The 23,428-nt window shown below is 41.1% G+C and overlaps 1 protein-coding gene across 7 annotated transcripts in view; it reads right to left on the reverse strand.

Moving 5' to 3' along the window:
- The window catches only part of LOC138736365 (ral guanine nucleotide dissociation stimulator-like), a 152,219-nt gene that overhangs the window by 17,750 nt on the left and 111,041 nt on the right, over positions 1-23,428 (reverse strand). For 6 of the 7 annotated variants that reach the window (XM_069885788.1, XM_069885781.1, XM_069885772.1 and 3 more), the window contains exons 2-6: positions 11,377-11,487; positions 9,235-9,428; positions 8,188-8,259; positions 2,225-2,418; positions 255-376 (exon numbers count right to left, since the gene is read on the reverse strand). In XM_069885788.1, coding sequence (XP_069741889.1) covers positions 255-376; positions 2,225-2,418; positions 8,188-8,259; positions 9,235-9,428; positions 11,377-11,487 — 693 coding nt within the window. The remainder of the gene's footprint in view (positions 1-254; positions 377-2,224; positions 2,419-8,187; positions 8,260-9,234; positions 9,429-11,376; positions 11,488-23,428) is intronic. The other variant, XM_069885767.1, reaches the window with a different exon arrangement.

The raw sequence follows: 23,428 nt of genomic DNA on the forward strand, positions 1-23,428 counted from the left end.
GAACTCAAAGTTGCAAGATATTCAACTGATCTCTTCCTTCTTCCTGCTTAAACACAGGAGTGAAGAGAAATTGCCACTGTGGAAAATGAATTGGGTGGAATGGAAAGAATTACCAACAGTAGAAAGGCAGTACACCATAACAAAAATAATTCATCTTAGGGTACAGGAAGGAAATGGGGTTGACTTCTCATTGTCATAATTTCATTGTCTTTGTACTTTTACCCGAGGAAGTGACAAGCTTCATCTACACTCACCGCATCCATTAATGTGAACTGTTCAGCAACCACATTGGCGAGAAAGGTCATGAAGTCGGGCTTTGGTTCTTCAAACCCATTCTCCTGAACCATCGTGAAAGTGCAGCTACTGTGATCAGCTGCTGCAAACACACAACCAGACATAGTAAACGATCAAATATATCCGTCAATTGACTCTTGTCATTCTAATCACACCACCAGAGCAGCTATGCCTCCAGCTGCCCAGCTCTAGAAGTCACCCACCAATCCATTCTGCCTCACCCCATTTCTGCCTGTTTAAATCAATCCTTGAAAACCATTTCACTCTACATGCTTTAAAACTTTAAATATTTATAGAAGATCTTGGAGATTCCCCACTGCATCTGCAGATAGAAAAACAGAGTTACTGTTTCTGATCGAAGGGCTTTCATGGAATATGATGAAAGATCATCAATCTGGAACATTATCATTGCACACCTTTTCATAAATGGCGCATGGGCATCTCCAACATTTTCTTTTATTTCAGATTTCCAGAAACTTTTGTTTTTATTTTCCTTTTGTTCAATGCAATTAATTTAATACCATTGGGGTGCTAAAAGCACTACATAAACATGAATAGCAATTGTTCCATTATTTTTGGAAACCACTACAAGCAAAGAGATGGAGACAGACTGTGCAACTAATAATTGCCATACCAATTCACATGGATGGATGCCACTCAAAATAAATTGTAAATAGTGTGTTACTCGAGTCACAGGAATATACAATAGATGAGTCAATGAGCATGGTCAAAATTATTTGCACATCTTTTGTTCTTGTATTTCCTGTTTACTCCAAACTTCATGTTTATGCTGGCTTTCAAAGCAGTCCCATCAATCCCACTTCTAAACTTATTCCCCGTAACCTACATCCTCTCACATCCCACTTACCTATGGTAGGGGTAATTTAGAGGAGTTAATGAATCGACCAACAAGCCAAATTTGTGGTTGTGGGAGGAAACCAGAGCACCTGTGGAGAACACGCAAACTCCACAGTCAGCACTGGAGATTATGATTGAGCCAGAATTGCTGTGAGATAGTAGCACTCCCTGCCACACCACTGCCTCCTCCCATTTAATCTTCTTTATCCCCATGAGGGTGCATGGTGCAGGTTGCCATAAACTATCTTGTAACCCATTGCCAGACAGTAGCATCAGAAGTGACTCTATAGTCCCTTTTACACTTGGTCCCAATAAATTGGTCATTCATTGTCCTGGGAAAGGAATGGTGTTTTTGCTGTTCACACCTGACCACTCTTAAATGGGGCACTGCACACGTTCAAACTTGCAATGAGCCATCTCCAGGGTTAGAAATGTTCTATCTTCTACCAGTGACATCACAATGCATCAAGAAATGGTGGCCATTCCCTAAATCCTGATCAATGTATTATGGTCTTATATTTGAACAAAATTAATCATGCATAATTATAAACATAATTAGGCTTTATGTATAACAGAATATGAGCCCTTCAGCCCATTGTTGGGCTGACTTTTTTAAGGGTCCGTGAGAAAGTGCTAGCAATAAATAGCAATAGTGGACAATTTTTAAACAGTGTGGGAAAGTTGATAGCGCTATAGTGCACAATTTATAAATACCATGGGTAAAAAAGCGGCGGACCTGCCCTCCCAGAATGCCATGTGCCAGAGAAAGGGCTGTAAGCACGGCTGTATGCACAGAGCACTCATGGAGGGGTTTCTCTGCCACACGACATTCTGTTAAGTCAGGTCCACCACCACTACCCCCACCCCCCCCCCCATTGGGACAATTTTCATTCCACAATAGACCATTTTTTGGCCGATTAGCTGTTAATTCCTGGATGACTTGCAAGTGTGAAAGGGGCTTCTAATTATCAGGAGACACTGTACAAGTTGTGACTCCTTTCTCTAGAAAGGACAACATCTCAGTGGTGATGCAGAGGATGGGGTTTGTGGAGATGATGCTGTAAGAACTTACCATCTTGAACAAGATCCAGCTCTTTGTGTCGTTGGAATGTTCCCAGAAGGGCACGAGCACGGCGTTGTAGATCTGAACCTGGAAACATCTGATGGATGTAAGCGTACAGGTGCTTGAGGCAGGAATAATCTGGCGGCTTCCTGAAATCTTCAGAATACTGATCAAGCCAGGCTCCAAGAATGGAGGAAATAGTACTGAAAGAAGAGTACAAGGGCAATGAATGACCAATGCTCTTTCAAACAGCAAATGGCTGGACCACTGTGGCTTCAAATCAAATGAGGGTGTGGAAATGTACTGAAGCAGCACCCCGAGATTGGATGATTGATCCAAAGACATGACTTCAAGCCCCACCACAAGTAATGAGATAGAACATTATAATACAGAAAACAGGCCCTTTGGCCAATGCAACACTATTATTCTGTCTAATCCCTCTAATCTGTACCCCAGTACATAGACCTCCATACCTCTCCCATCCACGTACCTGTCCAAATTTTTCTTAGATGTTAAAAGTGAGCCCGTATTCACCACTTCAGCTGGCAGCTTGTTCCACACACCTGTTACTCTGTTGTGAAGTTCCTCCTGAACTTTTCCCCTTTCATCCTTAACCCATGTCCTCTGGTTTGTACTTCACCCAACCTCAATAGAAAAAGCCTACTTGCATTTACTCTATGCCCCTCACAATTTTGTATACCTCTATCAAATCTCCCCTCATTCTTCTATGCTCCAGGGAATAAAGTCCTAACCTATTTAACTTTTCCCTGTAACTCAATTCCTGATGACCAGGCAACATCTTCTCAGCATTCTTTCAAGCTTATTGACATCTTTCCACTAATTAGGTGACCAAAACTGTACACAATACTTCAAATTTAGCCTCACCAATGTCTTGTACAACTTTACCATAACATCCCAATTCCTATACACAATATTTTGATTTATGAAGGCCAATATGCCAAAAGCTCTCTTTACAACCCTATCCACCTGTGACGCTACTTTCAGGGAATAATGTATCTGTATTCCCAGATTCCACTGTTCTACTGCACTCCTCAGTACCCTACCATTTACCTTGAATCTGGAATCAATTGCTGTTCTCAGTAACAGTAACCATAAAGCAGTAGCACAATTAGTGCAATGTTATTACAGTGCCAGCGACCCAGGCTCGAATTCGCCAACATCTGCAATTAGTTTGTACTTTATCCCCATGTGTGCGTGTGTTTTCTCCAGGCGCTCTGGTTTCCTTCAAAATGTATGGGGGTTGGAGATTAATTAGTGTATTTGGGGGGCATGGGCTCATGGGCCAGAAGGGCCTGTTACTATATATCTAATTTAAACCAAAATCTGACCAAAAAGTCATTTATAAAAATAAGTAAAAATCCAAGCAACATCCTTCAGGTAAAAAAGCCTGCCACCCTCATATTTCCCAACTCATGTTTGGCTCCAACCTTCGAAAGTAGTCGACTCTTAATTGTCCTCAGAAATAGGTGAATGTGGGAGGAGTCACGTGATGGAGTAGTGGCCGGTAGGGTAAACCAGCCCTCTCCATAAGAAAAAAAGTCAAGAAAAGACAAAGTTTGACAAATTATAAAATAAAAGAAATAAAAGATAAAGTTGCAGAGAAGAAAAAGAAGATGGCACCCAAGAAAGAAAAAGTAAAAACGGGAAAAAAATAAGAAGAAAAATCACCCAAAAAGAAAGAAGAAGGCCTTAGCTGCACGAAGAAACAGGGAGCCGTGTTGGCGAAGAACGCCCGTTCTCTGAGGTTGGTGTCGGCCCTGCAGAGTCGTGACCCCTCTCCACCCCCCCCGACCGGTGGACGGCAAAAATGGCTCTCTGAGCCAAACAAAAGTGCACAAGTGCGCATGCGCGAGGAGTTGCACTTGAGCAGTGCGCAACCCAAGGTAAAAGAAAACACCGACGGAAGGGGGGGAACTCAACCAAGGAGCGACCAGCTGACGGACGCCCGACACCAGGGCTCTCAGCTGGAAGATGAGGAAGGGGGCAGGAGAGGGAGTGAAGTACCAGGCGAGAAAGAAAGTCGATGGGGTAAACGGCAATAGGAGCAGCAGCAGGAGGCCTAACAGATGAGCAGCTCAGAAGGAGAGGACCAACAGCAAGAGGCCCAGCAAGAAGAAGCTTGACAAAGTGATACAAGCAACTCATTAGGAGAATCAGAAGAGACACAGATACAAAGAAGAGAAGAAGACACAAACACAGGTACAGAAACAGAAGAAGAGGAAGAAGAAGACCAAGATCTTCACAGAGAAATAGAAGGTAAAATAGATGGTCAAAATATAGATGAAGCTTTTTTTGAAGAACAAATGAGAGCATTAAAAGAATAGTTGTCATTAGAATTTAGTGAAATTAAAAGAAAAATGAAAAGAACAGAAGATAAAATGCAAAGATTAGAACTGGTCATGACAGAAATAGGGAAAAGAGAGAAAATGTGGAAGAACGCGAAACGGCTGTAGAAATGGAAGTAAACGACTTAAGAGGAAAACTGGAAGTGACAAAGTATTAAAGAGACACAAGAGTTGTTAGCTCAGAAAATTGATATGTTAGAAAATTATATGTAGGAAAACATAAAAATAGTGGGCCTGAAGGAAGATGAAGGCAGCACAGATATTAAAGAATTTATAAAAGAATGGATCCCGAAGGTCCTGGGAATGACAGAAATGCAGGAAGAGATGGAAATAGAAAGGGCACACAGATCATTAGCTTTGAAACCACAAACACATCAAAAACCAACATCCATCTTAGTAAAATTTTTGAGATACACGACAAGAGAAAATATACTGGAACGGGCAAGGAATAAAATTACAGAAGGTAATAAACCATTGGAATACAAGGGTCAAAAAAGAATTTTTTACCCAGACACAAGTTTTGAACTCTTAAAGAGGTGGAAGGAGTTTAATACAGCAAAATCGATCCTATGGAAAAAAGGTTATATATTCATGTTAAGACATCCAGCCATGCTTAAAATATTTATCCCCAGGGAGCAAAACAGACTGTTCTCGGATCCAGAGAAAGCACAAGAATTCGCAGAACGTTTGCAGGACAGAAGGAGAGATGAAGAAATGTAACAAGAATGAAGAATGATGATAAAGTATATAAAAGATGTAAAAACAATGTTTATGTAAAGAACTAAAGAGGGAGAAGAGAAGGGAAGGACGGAAGTAAGAGGGAAAAAAAAGAGAGCTTTGTTATATGTGTAAAAAAAGTGTTATCTGAGGGGGTTGAGGAGGGAGAGAATAACCATCACTGCGAAATCAGTTGACGCTTGCGAACAGGATCACAATCCAAATGGAGAGGGGAGTTGTGGTTGCCCAGCAAGGGATAAGGGGCAACTCAGAGAGGAAGGGCATTTGGGGTTAAGGTAATATTGGATGTGGGAGTTTTTGGAGTATTTTATGTTTTAAATGTGTTGTCATACATTGAGTTTAAAAAGGGAAAACAGAGATGAAAAGGGGGATGGTGGTGGTGAGCAAGTGGAAATGAGGTGTAAACAAGATATGAGATGGCTACGTTGAACTATATGACTATAAATATTAATGGAATACATAACCAAATTAAAAGGAAGAGGCTATTAAATTTACTGAAAAAAAATAGATACAGTATTTGTGCAGGAAACTCCTCTAACTGAAGTGGAACATAGCAAATTAAAGAGAAACTGGGTAGGACACGTAGCGGCAGCATCATATAATTCAAAAGCTAGAGGTGTAGCTATATTAATTAATAAAAAATGTACCAATCAAAATAGAGGAGGAAATTAGAGATCCAGCAGGGAGGTATATAATGATAAAGTGTCAGATATGCTCAGAATTTTGGAATTTACTCAATATATATGCACCAAATGAGGAGAATCAAAAGTTTATGCAGGATATTTTTTGGAAGATTGTAGATGGACAAGGAAATATATTGATAGGAGGGGATTTTAACCTTAATTTGGATCCAATGTTGGATAAAACTGGACAAAAGACAAGCAAAAAGAATAAAGTACACAAATTTATGGTTAAATTAATGCAGGAAATGAAACTTATGGATATATGGAGGAGGCAGCACCCAAGAGAGAAGGAATACTCATATTATTCGCGTAGGCATAAAACATACTCAAGGATTGATATGTTTTTGTCAGCCCATATTCAAGGAAGAATTAGGAAAACTGAGTATAAAGCTAGATTACTCTCTGATCATTCACCCCTGATATTAGCAATAGAACTGGAGGACATCCCACCAAGAACATATAGATGGAGGTTAAACTCCATGCATTTAAAAGGCAGGAATTCAGAGAGTTTATTGGATGCCAAATTAAAACACATTTTGAAATAAACACAGAATCAATGAAAGACAAATTTATATTATGGAACGCAATGAAAGCCTTCATTAGAGGGCAGATAAGTTATGTAACCAAGGTGAAAAAGGACTACAATTGGGAAATTGAGCAGTTGGAAAGGGAGAGAAAAGGAACTAGTAAAAAGGGATGATATAACGAAAAGGAGAGAATTGGCGGACAAAAAAAAATGAAACATTACAAACGTACAAGGTGGAGAAGAACATAATGAAAATAAAGCAAAAGTATTGCGAACTGGGAGAAAAAACACATAAAATATTAGCCTGGCAACTTAAAACAGAACAAGTTAAAAACTGTATTGGCATCAAGGAAAAAGGACAAACAAATTACATATAATCCAATGGAGATTAATGAGAATATTAAGGAATTTTATGAACAATTATACCAAACTACGAACAAGGGGAAAGATGATAAAGTGGAAGAGTTTTTAGCTAAAATTGAACTGCCAAAATTGCAAGAAGAGGAACAAAACAAACTGATAAAACTATTTGAAATAGAGGAAGTACAGGACATATTAAAAAAGCTGCCGAACAATAAAACACCAGGAGAGGATGGATTCCCAATAGAATTCTATAAAACATTTAAAGAGTTATTAATTCCTCCTCTCCTGGAAGTAATGAACCAGATAGAAGAAACACAAAACTTGCCAGATTCATGTAAGACAGCAACAATTACAATAATACCAAAGACGGGGAAAGATCCACAAACACCAGCATCATACAGACCAATATCTCTACTTAACTCAGACTATACGATAATAGCAAAATTATTAGCAAACATATTGGCCGATAATGTGCCAAAAATAGTAAAACAAGATCAAAATGGATTTATTAAGAAAAGACGAACAGCGGATAATGTCTGTAAATTTATTAATTTCATTCATGCAGTTCAAGGAAATAAGATGCCAACAGTGGCTGTTGCTTTCATCGCAAAAAAATCCTTTGACATGGCTGAATGGAATTATTTATTCAAAGTATTAAAGAGGTTCAATCTACCAGAAAAATATATTAAATGGATTAAAGCATTATATAATGGACCACTGGCGAAGGTGACAGTAAATGGATATGTATTAAACCAATTTAAATTAAGTAGGTCAACTAGGCAGGGATGTCCACTATCTCCCTCACTGTTCGCTTGAGCAATAGAACCATTGGCAGAACTGATAAGAACAGAAAATAAAATAAAAGGGATAAAAATAAAGGAGGAGGAGTACAAAATCAGTTTATTTGCAGATGACATCATAGTATACTTAACAGAACCAGAAATATCAATAAAAGAACTACATAAGAAATTGAAGGAGTATGGAGAAATATCGGGGTACAAGATCAACGCAAATAAAAGTGAAATGATGCCAATGAGTAATGTGAATTATACAGAATTTTTTTTAAAATCACCATTTAAATGCCAAACACAAGCAATCCAATACCTAGGTATTAGATTAGATAATAATTTAAGCCACCTATACAAATTAAATTATCAGCCATTAATGAAGAAAATACAGGAAGACTTAGAACATTGGAAAGAATTGCCACTAACATTGATGGGGAGGGTAAATTGCATTAAAATTAATGTCTTCCCAAGGATACAATACCTAATTCAATCATTACCAATGCCTTACCTTTTCAATTCCATCCTGTCATCTGGGGTAAGCTTTGAAACATCCCCATTCATTTGATGCAAATTTCCGTATCTGTAGGTGACACGAGGGAAATTAAAATCAACGAGTTAGGATTATATGGAGAGGAAAGGATTTGAGAATTTTAAGATCTGTGTATTGTGGCTTTTTGCTCCAAAGGACTTAGATTTGATCAGTATCTCTTCAAGGACAACTGGTATGGCAATGTACCACCAGTTAAATAGAAGAGGGTTGGTGTGATGATCTCTGTCTGGGGTCTCCATCCAATACCTCACCCAAACCTCTACTATTCATGCAAGAACCAGGTTTCAGCTTTAGTGGCAAGCAGTCAAGTGTCCAAAACAATCATGTTTGGAACATGGGCTCTTACTTGGCCTTCCTCAATTCAAGCACACTGAAAGGCTCTCTGGCCTTGAGCTTTTCATCAGATAATATGGTAACAACAGAATCGGTCAGAGACAAAAATATGCAACAGGCATTGGGCAGTGCTAATCACACTGGGGCTCTGTGCATCTCTTCATCTTAACCTTCTAATCCTTTCTGTCTTTTATACTGTATTTAACTCGCTTTCTCTTCAACAGATTTGAAGTTACACCCCACAATGGTGAGTACTACATCAAATGGTTTCCTGGGAAACAGCTTTCCTTTCAAAGATCTGCTTGTATTCAGGGCCTCCCACCTTTAGCCTCAGATCTTTACACTGAAACCCTCTGTCATCTCATCTTTCGCAGCTTTCTCTACTCTGGGCCAGCCATTCTCAACAAGGGCCTACAGCTCTCCTGGGAACCACAGCACATTTAAGGGGTGGGTGGAGAGGGGGGGCATGGACTGAAATCAAAATATTTTTATGCAATTGGTAGAAGAGAAGTATGGAAGAAATCAACTAAACTTGACTGCTTCACAGGGAAGGGGCCCATAAACTTTGAGAGGAGTCCCATAGCTAAAACAAAGAGGTTGAGAATGGCTACTCTAGGGTCCAGAACCAACTTCAGCCAGTTCAATGGTCTGTGCACCTGTCACTGTAGTCACCTGTTGAGCAGTAGGTCCAACACTTGTTTGGTTGATGCAAAGGCCCGGTAAGTGCAGAGGAAGATGGTGACATAGGTGGAGTCGTTGCCTTTAAAGGCCGATACCAGGTACTCCACGAGTTTCTCCAGGGTCCCGGCCTTGATGGTTCGCACTTTGCATGTTTCGTACAGGCTCATGGCAGACTCACTCTCTACCTGTCGAGAAGAAGGAGGTTTGTCATGATGACTCAGGGTTAGAAGTGTAATAGACTGTGGATAGAGCATTCTGCACAAATGAAGTAACCCAAAACTCTATTCTTATTGCTGTTGAAATGGTCTGGGACAATGCAAGCTTCCTGTCCTTTGCTGCTTGGCATTACATAAGCAACAAAACCTCATTAAATACAGCTCCCATTCTGATTCAGGCAAATTTATCCAGGGAGTGGCTGAATAACACAAGACAGCAGCTTTTCAAATGTGTAGACAGGACCAAGCTCAAAGGACAAAACACAAGGTATTTCAAGCTGCTTCAGGGCCAGTGAAGTGGACCACTGAAGTAACATCAGAAGCACGGCAGCCAAGATGTACACTTCAAACTTTATACACACAGTAGCACGATAACCAGACACACTGCAACATGAAGATAAGCAAAGAAAATCAGTCTAGAAATAGCTGGTAGCATTGAGAACAGTTGTGAAATGAGAATTCAAAAAAACTGCAGATGTAGGATAGCTGAAATAAACTTGTGGAAATGCTCAGCAGAGAGAGGGAGCCCACCAGAGAGACACAGACTGACCTTCAAGGAGAAAAAGAGGAAATAGACACATTTCAGACTGGAAAAAAAGGGGGAAGAGTTGAGAAAATAAACAGAATGCCTGCATAGGGGGTGGAGTCCAAAACCAAGTGGATGATGCCAGTGGCAGAGTTTCTGGCTGAGAGAGGGTGACAAAGGCTGATTCATCTTAGCAGATCCGTCCAGAAGAAATATAAATAGACGGACATAAATGCAGCATCCATCTATGTGCACGGAAGCCTCACATGCAGGAGTGAGACAAATGATCGGGCAATTCAAATAACGTAGAGCCCAAAACAAAAACCTGCTGGAGGAACTCAGAAGGTTGAGCAGCATCTGAGGGGAGAGGTTCTTTTCCTCCATCAAATTCCTCCAGCAGAGTCTTTTTTTCAGTGCTGGTTGGGGACAAAAATTGGCCTAAATACCATTCAGATCTCCTTCACTTTGCTCTAGTTCACAACCAGATAGTATGAAAGAGCAAGACAGTGTGTAACATCTCATCCAAAGGATAATTGTCAAAACAAAATTGTCAAGCTGTTTTGGTGCCTCACCAAAGGATCAGGCCTTAAACATTAGTTTTTATTGTTTTATATTTAGACTGACCTTTCAGTCTATCAGGCCTATGCTAGCTATCGTTAGTCCTAGTTCCCCTCTCCTTATTTCCTCAAACACATGCCCATCAACAACTAATTCTTTCTCTAGTAATTTACACTAAGCAGCAAGTTAAGCAGCAAGTTAAGTAGCCAAGGACAGCACAGTTAGTGTAGTGGTTTGTGCAATGCTATTAAAGCAACAGCAACCCCAGGTTTGAACCCTGCAGTCTGCAAGGAGCTTGTACATTCTCTGTGTCCTCCAGGTGCTCCAGTATCTTCCCACCCACCATAAACATACAGGGGTTGTAGGTTAATTTGAGGGTCACAGGCTCGTGGGCCAGAAGGACCCTTTACTGTGCTGTTTGTTTAAATGTTTAAAAAAATTCAGTCAACCCCCCTGCATGTCTTTGGGATGGTGGGGGGGAAAAACTGAAGCACATGCACAAGGGCGTAAAGATTGAAGTTTAAGAATGACAGCACCCATCTTCAGGATTAAACCTGGCACTGCCCAAATATACCAATTAACCTACAAGCCCTGCAAGTTCAGGAGGGTGGGAGAAAACTAGAGCATCCAGAGGAGGTCCACACAGTCATGGAGAGAACATACAAAGTCTTTACAGATAGCGCCAAATTTTAACCGCATTGCGCCGTCATTCATATTTCATTCATTTCAAACTGCAACAAACTTGAGGGGGTATGGACAGGAATAGGAGGAAGGGAAGAATTCTTTCCTGCTTTTGTGGGATTTTGGGCAGTGATGCATTCAATCGCTGCTTACCCCGAGCCATCGCTGTCCTTTGCTTGCAGCATGGTGCACCTGCACTCTCCTCAGTGTTATTGTATAGATGGCACCATCTTCGGTTTCCTCACCAATCTCCTGCGCTGCGCTCTGCAAAAGGAATTGAAGCTGTGAGTATGGTGCCCAACATAACCAATGGGTCAGCCCATGTGATTAGAAATGGCATGCTGCACTCAGCATCTGCATCTGTGGAGAGAGAAGCAGGGATAGCCCTTTGTGGTGAAGACTGAACCAGAGAGGCTGCCCGATCTGCAGAGAATCTCCAGCACTTTTTAATTTCAGTTTTCCAGCATCTGCAGTCAAAATCGTCAGGTGTCCCTCAGCCAGTTGCAACAACTTATGAAAGACACAGGATAGAATTAAGAGAGCTCCCTACGGTGTTGAGGAGCACCCAGGGAGAACCCTTTTAAGACAAGACCATTTGTGTTCTAGCTCTTTGCTTATCCAATCAGACCAGCATTTGGGGTGAAGGAACAAAATTCCATGGAGCCTGCCCAGGTTTTGCATCTATCCTGGAGATTGGAGAGCAGAGTGAGTTTTCTATTTATTTTGAAAGTAAAGTTTGTGAATCCATTGTACATGAACCTTACACTGAGTTTTCTTTCTACATCAACAAATAACCTCAATCATTGCATCAATCCACTTTATTTTGTTTACATTAAACTCACTTGTAACAATGAGAGTGCCTTAGCCAGGGCTCTTCCCCACAGAGATTTTGCATCTACTGTATGTGGTGCGCTGTTAGACAGAATCAGACACAAACAAGGTAAAGACTGTACAACAGGCTTTAATCCACAAAGACTTTCACAGAACCAGGCTGGCTGTAGCTGCAGCAACTCTGAGTGAGGCCTCGGCAGGCCGACGCAGGCTTATATCCCAGAAGGTGATTGACACCCGACCAGATGGGGCTCGATCCCTTCAGGCCAACTGATTGACAGCCGGCCAAGTGTGGTCCTGTCCCCTTACACTCCTGCAGGTACAGGTGTTGCCCCTTGCAGTAGGCCGGTGGTGTACCACCACACTGTACCAAGCTTCAGACCCTCCCTCAGCACATAATCCTGCATGGAATGTGCCAGATGACAACACTTCATTGCAGTCAGCTCCCCACAACTGAAGACCAGCAGACTCCGTGCATCTTTCATAGAGTGCATGATTATCTGGCAGCAGTTAGTTTTTGTCTGTGTGCACGGATCCAGGAACAGTCCACCGGGGACATAGCTGTAGCTTTGGGTTGAATTTCAACAAAGGCCACTGCTTCTCCTTGCAGACATCCTTGGAGAAACACACAGTATGGGAGACAGATGATAATCTCAGCCCCAACATGGCCACGTTCAAGGGCAGGAAGTGGTGGTGCAGAGATTCAAGCTACGCTGACTGCTGTACTGGCAGCTGGGCCTGGAGCTTTCTGGAGGGATGGGAGTATATTACAAAAGGACTGTTTTTTTTTTATAATTTTTCACACAATAAACTATACTGACCAAAATACATACAGACATTTTTCTCTTGAATATATAGTGTCATTTTCTCCCCTTTTCCCCCCTCCCTTCCCTCCCTCCCTCCCTTTCCCCCCTTCCCATTTATTCAAAGTTCAATCTAAGATACATTAAACCTGTTAAACAATGTCGTCACTTAATAAAATAAACAAGAAATTTTTATCTTTTACTTTTATATACTGAGTCAGTTCATTTCGTTGTCTTCTCCTTCTGTCATTTTAGGTGGTGGAGGTCCATGGTAGGATTTCTCTATTGTATTTCATGTATGGTTCCCATATTTGTTCGAATATTGTGATGTTATTTCATAAATTTAAATAATTCTTTCACAATGTGGTGGTCAACAAGCTCCAGTCTGACATTCTTTGTTCTCTGATCAAACAGAAGGGGAACATAAAAGCTGCAGATGCTGTAATCTTGATCAAATAAATAATTACTGGGGGAACTGGAGTCAGTCAGAAATTGTCAACCTTGAAACCCTTTATCAAAACAAAGATAAAATAGGTGAACCAGAAGAGACTGAGCATTGTCTTAGAAGAGGAGATAGCCTACCATGGCCAATAAATATTCTCCACATCTCCTACCCTCTGTCCAATACCTCAGCCTCTTCCCCCTTCTTCCTCACTGCCCCCGATACATTGGATATCACTCCTTCCTATTTTAGACTTGATAAAGGGTCCCAAATGTTGGATGACCATTTCTCTCCACAATGCTGCCTGACCTCCAATTTCTCATGGTTTCCTCAAGATTCCAGCATCTGCAATTTTTGTATTTCTCCATAACAAATGTGTTCAGCATAAATTCTCCTGCTGACTTAACTCGGTGGGTTCTGGGTAATTAGAATGTCCCCTATCAGGTGACTTTCCCTCAGTATTAATGAACAGTGAGGCAGCCACAGGAAAGTAGAGAGTGTATCACTATGGTGACACAGGAATAATGTTTCTCAGGATAGTCACAGGAATGAACACCAAGGACGGGCAGTCTCAGAATTGATCATTGTCAACAGGCCTGTGCAATATATAGGTTGCTGACTGAAACTGGCCGTCTGGATAACACACAAGATCCACCATGGAATAGTGTAGGATGAAAGTTGCCAGCTCTGAATGGACTTACTCCTGGATGTTTGATCACATGACCCCACTGGCACTGACATCTTTTGCAAAGTCAGAGCAATGCAACATAGAAACAGGGCCTTTGGCCCAACTCGTCCATGATGACCAAGCTGTAATTAAGACTTTAACTCCCTTTTTCAAAAAAGTTAATTAACAGACATTCAAATAAGCTCTAAATACCACCCTAACCTTGACCAGAAACTAGTCTGGAACCATCAAAAGATATATTTGTACTCTTGAAATGTCACTTTATTTTAAAAGCATTAACTACCCTTTTATATTTATGATCCCTTTTTCCCCTCTTGGCATGTTGTGGTCATTTAATCTACACCACCGTAATTGGTGCATCTTGTGTACCTGTTTGGCTACAGCTAAAAAGACTTGTTGTGCATGTGTTCATTGCACTTGTGCAATAAACTCTCATAGAAAAGGAGATTTCTTTAAATAAAAGTAACAATTTTATTTTGCCAATTGCTCATGTTCTGATAAAACAAATTATTTTACCAAAAATACCTCCAAAGTAATCTAATTGCACATGTAGTTCGTCCAAATGCAGGCAACAGTGAGCAATTATAGTCTTGTATTCTTCTTTCTTTGGCTTGGCTTCGCGGACGAAGATTTATGGAGGGGGTAAAAAGTCCACGTCAGCTGCAGGCTCGTTTGTGGCTGACAAGTCCGATGCGGGACAGGCAGACACAATTGCAGCGGTTGCAGGGGAAAATTGGTGGGTTGGGGTTGGGTGTTGGGTTTTTCCTCCTTTGCCTTTTGTCAGTGAGGTAGGCTCTGTGGTCTTCTTCAAAGGAGGTTGCTGCCCGCCAAACTGTGAGGCGCCAAGATGCACGGTTTGAGGCGATATCAGCCCACTGGCGGTGGTCAATGTGGCAGGCACCAAGAGATTTCTTTAGGCAGTCCTTGTACCTTTTCTTTGGTGCACCTCTGTCACGGTGGCCAGTGGAGAGCTCGCCATATAACACGATCTTGGGAAGGCGATGGTCCTCCATTCTGGAGACGTGACCCATCCAGCGCAGCTGGATCTTCAGCAGCGTGGACTCGATGCTGTCGACCTCTGCCATCTCGAGTACTTCGACGTTAGGGATGTAAGCGCTCCAATGGATGTTGAGGATGGAGCGGAGACAACGCTGGTGGAAGCGTTCTAGGAGCCGTAGGTGGTGCCGGTAGAGGACCCATGATTCGGAGCCGAACAGGAGTGTGGGTATGACAACGGCTCTGTATACGCTTATCTTTGTGAGGTTTTTCAGTTGGTTGTTTTTCCAGACTCTTTTGTGTAGTCTTCCAAAGGCGCTATTTGCCTTGGCGAGTCTGTTGTCTATCTCATTGTCATTATAATCCAATAATAACCATAGAGGCTCTTTTTCTCCCTCTGTGTGAAGGGGATGACCATCCCCATAGGTGCTTTGCAGAGACAACACCTCTCCAGTGCATTTAACTGGTCTTTGGAATGACCTGTTCCACAACTGTGGTATGTGGCTTGTTCCATTTGTTGGAGACTGTTGTCTGGGGATTTATCCTATAGTTCCTCAAACAGACACCAGCTCAAGAGGCTGTCAATTCTCAGGAGGAGCCAGTCCTGTGATGGTCTCTCATGTACCACTGTCAACAGAGGGAACAGGGGTGTGACCAATAAGCAAGTAGGAATCAGTAAGTAATGAAACCTATTCAAATAAACTAGGATGAATTAGTCTTTTGTCATTTATTACATGCACCTGGTAGCATTATAATAGCAGACTACCTACAAATCCTAAAGTAATGGGAAGACATATTTCACACATTTAGTGTTACATCAAATGTAGAACGTTCATATTTAAGTAAGAGTGTGTATTTCAAATTTTGTGGTTTTAAAAAGGATGAGATTTATGGATGATCTCCAAGATGACCAGAGAGCTCTCTTGTGGTTTTATTCATGCTAAACTAAGGTACTGTTAAGGTCAATATTTATTGTCCATACCCCAGTTGCCATGTCATGGTTTGCCAGTGACTTTTGTCCCACGTGGTATAGACAGCAAGTTAAGCAAATACAGGTAATTGAAGCTCCCACTGCAGTCACAGTGCACTGACAGTAGAGCAAATTAATGTTTAGAGTGGCTCATGGGGTCAAAATCAAGTGGCTGTTTTGTGGATGGTGATAGAACTGCAAGTAAGAGAGTTTTCTGTCACATTACTTAATCATGTCATTAAGGTGCTGGAGGTGAAGGAGGAAAGGCTTGTCAAACATTAACGAGCCATTATGGTGAACAAGGCTTCTTCTTCAGAGTGTGCGCTCTTACATGATGCACTCAGTGAATCATTAAAATTCTCAATTTGCTGGGCCTGTGCTGAAATCAATTTCCATTTACTGCCTGAAACATAAATAACTGCCTGGAGAAAGACAAGATATTACCTTATATCTGAAATGGGCTGGATTATAAGATACCTTCCGTGATCTTGGAACCCCTCCCAAGGCAGCATTTTAAACCTCACTGATTTTCTTTGCTCCACCACTGACAGCCTCGTCTACAGCTACCTTAGTTGGTGAGCTATCTGGGTGCTTTACTACATCCTGGCTTGTAGGAGTGCAGTACAATCTGGTAGGAGCCTTTGGGAATGTGGGGCAGCAATGTTATCATCGCAGTTAGTTCGACACAATTACAGCACCAGTGACCTAGGTTTGAACCAGACACAGTCTGTAAGGAGTTTGTACGTTCACCCAGCGTCAGCATGAGTTTTCTCTGGGTGCTCCAGTTGTAGGTTAATTTTGGTGCAATTGGGCAGCATGGGTTTAAATGGTTGGAATTGGCTTCTACTGTACTAAATTTTTTTTTTTTAATTGGTTGTGTAGAATTAGTGTAATGGTCAGCATGGCTCAATGGGTGAACAGGATGGTTTCCAGGTTGAATACTATTGTGCAAGATTGGGCTCCAGAATTTCCACCCTCCCCCCCCCCCCCCCCAAGCAAAACTACTTTCCTCCTTTAAAACTCCTTAAAATGTGCCCTTTGTGATCATTTACCATAATATCCCAATCAGTTTTGTTTAGGCTTCCAAGAAGATGCCCAATACAATTTATTTTGTTAAAGATGCCAAGTAAACATGTCCTGCAGTTGTTATAATGTGGAAAGGATCCATCCACAGAGAGCCTGGTGAGTGTGTGCTTAGTATTCTGCTTACCTTTCAATTAAAATGGAGGTGGTGTGTCAAATCTGTCAATAATTAAAAGGGACGGACTCCTTCTTGAGATGAGTGTCTGTGCAGTACTGAGCTCAGTGTCTTTTTTAATTTGGCTTTGTTCCTAGGAAATCAGAAGTTTACTATGCAGAGTCTGAGTGGTATGCAACAAAAATCAGGAATGGATTTAGTCAAAGCTTTACTATATAGCACATGAATTCACAAGATCAAAACACCTTTGCATTGTGAGATGTGCTCAAAGTCAAGCAACTATTGAATAGGCAGAGAGAATAGATTCTCAGTGCCTGGTATTAACCACAGTTGATGATGAAGTAAAAGATGTTGGCCAAATAATTGAAAATGGGTCAGAATACAGAATGGAGATCAGGAACCTGGTTGGGTTGTGCCAGAACAACAATCTCATCAAGTCCACATCATGGTAATCAACAACAAGGACATCAAGTCCAAGGAGCTTATTGTTGATTTCAGGTAGTAGAGGCCAAGGGACCAAGTTCCTGTCCATACTGATGGGATGAAGGTTTAGAACCTTCACTTCTTGGGAGACCACATTTCAGAGAATCTCTCCTGGAGCCAGCACATCAAGGCAAACATGAAGAAGGCACACCAACACCTCCACTTTCTAAGGAGGCTGAGGTTTGGAATGTTGTTGATAACTCTATCAAACCTTTACAAGTGCACTAGTTGCATCACAGCCTGGTTTGGGAATTTGAATTCCCTGGAACACCAGGCTCTAGAAGGTAACAAACATAGCCAGGTCCATCACAGGCTTTGACCTCCCATACATTGATGGCATCTATGTGAGTCTCTGCTCAAAAAAAGCATCCAACATCATAAAGCATCCCATCACACTGGTCACAATATCTTCTCACAGTAACCTTCAAACAGATTGTACCAAACCACAAAGACCAGCATATCTAGGTTCACCAACAGTTTATTTCTATTGTGATCTTGAACCTTCCCTTGTTACATCCTTTGTTAATCCTGGTCTGCTCCAACACCACGATAGGATTGGCTACATGATTGCAAAGTCATTTTTTTCTTTCCACATAGGATAACCAAATATTTATCAATTCTTCTCAATTTAATTAAATATATGATTGGAATGGTTTTTATTTAAACAAGTCATTTTTGTTTCACAAAGTAAATATTCAGCTGCAGCAAGTAATTTTGATGCACAAGTACATTGTATGATTTATGACAATAAAGTCATTATCATCAAGTTCTAAACAGAGCAAGGAGCCAAGGGAAAGCTCCCATTTTTTGTCTTTGGGAATCAACAACAAAAAAATCAGTTTCGGTATGTCAACATCTCAGCCACTATTGCTATTCTCTATCACCCAGGCAAAAGAACCAGAGTGGTTTGCCTAAAGTTCACATGGCACTTCCTGAAAGAGTAACTGAAATAGATTCAACAAGAAGTTCCTCAGTGGAATTAGACAACTATCTGAGGTAGTGTAATTTATGGGGAAGGATGGTACTCCCAAAGAATTAGCGGAGGCACAGCTGAAGAGCTGCCTGCACTATGAGTGTTGTACACTTGACCCAATATCAAATTCATTGACACACCATCACAGACCATTTGCAGAAAATAAAGGGAAGTAGTTGCCTGAACAGCTGTTGACATTTTCACGTGGCCCTAATAGCCTGTACTCCCTTTCCACTCCCTAGTTCTTAGACTAATCTAATGTGTACGATTATGAGGCTCCAATTACTATTCCAGCCTGCCACTCCCAATTTTCTGAAGACCACAGGTAGCTTCATTTTAACTTCCTGTTGATAAGGCTGCTTAATCTCGTTGTGATAAAACAGAAGAATTTTTTTGTTTTATCAGTGGAGACAGAATCAGCAAATTGCTCTTCCGACAGAGTAGCGATCGCATTGTTGCGATTCGCTGCACTGTGTTAAACAAATTTATTTTAAATTTCCAACCAACTACTTATTTCATAAAATCAATCCCTGGTTTCAATGCCTTCTAAGTGATAGGGAGTACAAGCCAAATTTATACATCAGGATCTCAGAATTTAACCCTTTAAGCCACAGAATTACCCCAGTGAACTGTTGCTTGCACTCTCCAAAAACCTTATAGGTTTTGTGAAGAGCAACATCCTAGGCTGAACGCAACTCCAAGTCTTTTGTCTACAAGATTATGAGAGACATAGTTAGGGTGGATAGCCAGTGTCTGTTTCCCAGGGCAGGGATAACAAACACCAGAGGACACATGTACAAAGTGAAGGGAGGGAAGTCGAGGGGAGACATTAGGGCAAGTTTCCTTCCCCCCCACCATGAAGAGTTGTGGGTGACTGGAATGCCTTACCAGGGATGATGGTTGAGACTGAAACATTAGGGGTGTTTAAGAGATTCTTACACAGACACATGGATGGAAGAAAAAATAGATGACTACAGGGTAGGGAGGGTTTAGTAGTTTGTTTAAAAAAAAAATATATGGTTCGGCACAACATCAAGTGCCAAAGGGCCAGTACTGTGCTGTACTGTTCTATGTTTATGTTCTCCCAACAGCTTGGCAAAGTGTAAGGTTTTAAGCAGCATCTTAAAAGAGTTGAGAAAGGATAGCCAGTGTTTTTGGGCAGAGCACCAGTGATGGAGTGGAATAAACTATGATTGTAGTTGGCAACTTTGACTTTAAAAGAGAGACGTTTTGATGAGAAACTAAAAATGTAGGGCATTAGCTCTTGTTACCAGATTGGTAACAACACTTCCAAGACCATCACACTGAGCATAGGGCCCACCTCCCCCCCCCCCCAGGGCTGCGTGCTTAGTCCTTTGCTGTTCACTCCGCTGACCCATGACTGTGCAGCTAAACACAGCTCGAACCACATCATCAGGTTTACTGATGTGGTGGGCCTTAATAATAAGAATGAGGAGTCAGCAAATAGAGATGAGGTGCAGTCACTAATGGACAAGTGCAGAACCAACAACCTGAATCTGAACATTTATAAAACAAAAGAGAAGCTTGTCAATTTAAGGAAGGCCAAAGGTGACCACGCTCCGCTGACCATTGACGGCTCATCAAGAATCTCACTTGGTCCCTTAACACTAGCTCCATAGCCAAGAAAACCCAGCAATGCCTCTGCTTCCTATGAAGGCTGAGGAAAGTTCACCTTCCACCCTCCATCCTCACTACATTCTACAGAGAACGTATTGAGAGCATCCTGTGCAACTGCATCACCACCTGGCTTGGAAGCTGTACCAACTTGGACCGAAAGACCCTGCAGAGGTGAGTGAAATCAGCGGAAAAGATCATTGGGGGCTCTCTTCCTTCCATGAAGTATATCTACAACAATTAATGTTGGCAAAAAGGCAATAAACATTGTAAATTACTTCGCACACCCCTCACGTAAATTGCCATCTGGTAGGAGGTACCATAGCACTTGGGCCCTTATGTCCAGATTGGGCCACAGTTTTATTCCCCCCCCCCCAAGCCATCAGGCTCCTGAATATCTAGAACATTTGTGGATAGTGTATCGTGGACTTTTACTGTAAATGTCTTAATATTTTAATGTTTTTAACTTCTATTCTAACTTATGTAAATGCGCTCCATGCTCCTGGACAGACACCATCTCGTCTTTACCATGCAAGTATGGTATGAACAATAAATAAAGATGACTTGATTTGGTTTCAGTTTAAGTTGCTCATCTATTGAAAATGCCCAACTGAATAAAATGTTAACAGGAAGGAGAGAACAGCCTCTGGAATGACCCCGAGGACAACTTTTGGGGGAAAAAGAAAAGGCAACTTACACTGATGCCGGGCTGTGTTGCCTGGGTGTTTTTTTTTTAAAATATACGCACTGTTGGCCAGTTTTCAAAGAGTTCCATGATGTGGTCTTCCATGACTCAGTTCTGAGTTTCTGTTTGGGTAAATTAGGAAGAACCCACAACCACAGAACTTCTGCAAATTCAGTTGGAGGGTTGTCAGAGCAATGCACCCCACTCTGACCACCACACAGTTCAGTTTCTGATTTTTTTTTTAAAAAAACCCTATGTATCACACGTGGTTGGAGTTTCCCCATTGTGATATCATACTAGACCTGCTTCTGCAGCTGCCAGCGCCACTTTTAGAAACGTTATGCAATGCCTCCCTCAAGATATACATTTTTTTCAAAAACAATTTTACTCGTTCTGCTTATCTTTAAATAAGATTAAGTATATTCACATCTGCTTGCCAGATCCTCATCTTTTCACTGTTCTTACACTTTATAGTACATTTATATTAATATTTAAGTATTGAGCTGAAGATCAACTTGTTGGATAATGGAATCTTAAACATTAGAGACTGATTTTCCAATTGATATGCTGACAACAAGCATTTGTTGTTTCCAGTCTTATTTAAACATAAAGCAAGTTCTTCTCTACTTTGTTTTCAGTTTACCATGCTAATTTATTTTGAAAGTCTTTTTCAAAATGGTATTTGATTTTCATTGTCTTGCTCCCTCAAGATGCATGTAGATTAAGCACAAAATACATTTGTATATTGTCCATCATGGGGGTAAAACAACAGCATTTGCTCCACAATGTCATTCATACAAAAACTGCTATCTGCATTAAAAAAGTCAACTCCCAGGTAATCTAGGTTAGGAAAGTGAAACAGTTCTTAAACAGAATATGTCACTGGATGAATTGGTTAGAAATGCAATCCAGGTCGACACTCAGTGCAATACCAAGGGAATAATACACAGTTGGAGTATCTTTGCAAGTTAAGATGAGGTTCAACACAAATCTTCCAGGACATACAAGTTTGCACAATATTACCTCGAATACCAATTCTCCCCAGCTTCCCGGCCAATGTTTCTTATAATTAATAAGAATTGTACATCAAAATGGTTAGCACAACACCTTTACAATCCCAGCACTGCCTGTAAGGAATTCTTCCTGTATCTGCATGGGCTTTCCCCAGGGACTCTGGTTTCCTCCCACTGTTCAAAATGTACCAGATGTATAGGTTAATTGGGTGTAAATTGGGCAGCACGGATTCATGGGCCAAAATGGCCTCTTACCACTTTGCATGTCTAAATAAATAAGACCCTAGTGATCTGAATTACCATATTTCAAAAGTAATTTTATGAACCATATACAATTCTAAAAAACATTGTACAATTTCAAAATTGTCCTTTTCTTTAACCACAACCAGGTGTAATCTGCCCTCTGCAAAATCCTATGATGCAAACAAAGACAGTGATGAGCTTGTAAGATGAATCCACCCCTCCCTCCCTATGATGCTGGAGTGTTGGTGGTGGGGGGGGGGGCATGGTTGTTGGACAGTAAACAAAATCCATCATCCTTACTAGCCCTACTTATTGGGTTCAACAACAGCTCTCCTGCCATATCACAAGGTTATGGATCACAATAGCAGTGTAGGGAGCTGAACTTCAGTGTAATGCTGAGTTAAGTGTCTTCATGAATGTGTTAAGGCATATGTATCAAAAGAGATAATGGTTTATTTTTGCAAGATAAAATTCAACTCACATATGTGGAGCATCCAAACTACCTTACATTTTCCATTTAATGTCACTTTCAAAGCAAGAACATGGCAGAGCTCTGTCCATAGGATCACACAAGGTTTGCCCATGCACAGAACTACCACATTGCTCATATCCCATCTTCTTGTTGATCCCTTTTATACTTTCAAAAAGTGGTTGTGATTGCCAGCTTTACTCACAAGTTTGGCCTTTGCCGCCATTACTATGTGTGGCATGGTCTCTTTGAGTAAACGTTCAAACTACCCCCTCCTTTCTGCTTTTATTTCAAGTTGCCTCCAAAAATTGCCTCATCCTAACCTTAAATCTGCCAGAAGCTGAAATGTGGCTCACCTTAATAGTCAGCAGTTTTAAAATGACAGTGCACAATGGCCATTACATAAAACACCAATTGGTCTCTGTGCTCCTGAAGTTTAGTTTTTCAACCTTGGACTTTGCTATGGTTCTTTGTTTAGGCTTCCAGCTGTATCAGTCACTAGTGATGGAGGAAAATCTCCAGCATTCTTGGATGTCCCTCTATAGGAACAGCAGTTTTGCATGCAGGTTCAAAAGTCAGACTTTGCATCCTCCAAAATTTAGAACAAATTTGCTCATTTCCAATCGATAATTTAATATCACTCACAAAAATCAGGGCAGCCATGCTGGTCTATTGCAATAAAACAGTGACATGCCTAAACTTGGTGCATGCAAGTAGTACAGAGATAGGTCAATACCATCATTCCTTGCTACTGAGGCTTGCTCATCATTACGGTA

Source organism: Narcine bancroftii, chromosome 1, assembly GCF_036971445.1.
Source record: "Narcine bancroftii isolate sNarBan1 chromosome 1, sNarBan1.hap1, whole genome shotgun sequence".
NCBI classification, from domain to species: Eukaryota; Metazoa; Chordata; class Chondrichthyes; order Torpediniformes; family Narcinidae; genus Narcine; species Narcine bancroftii.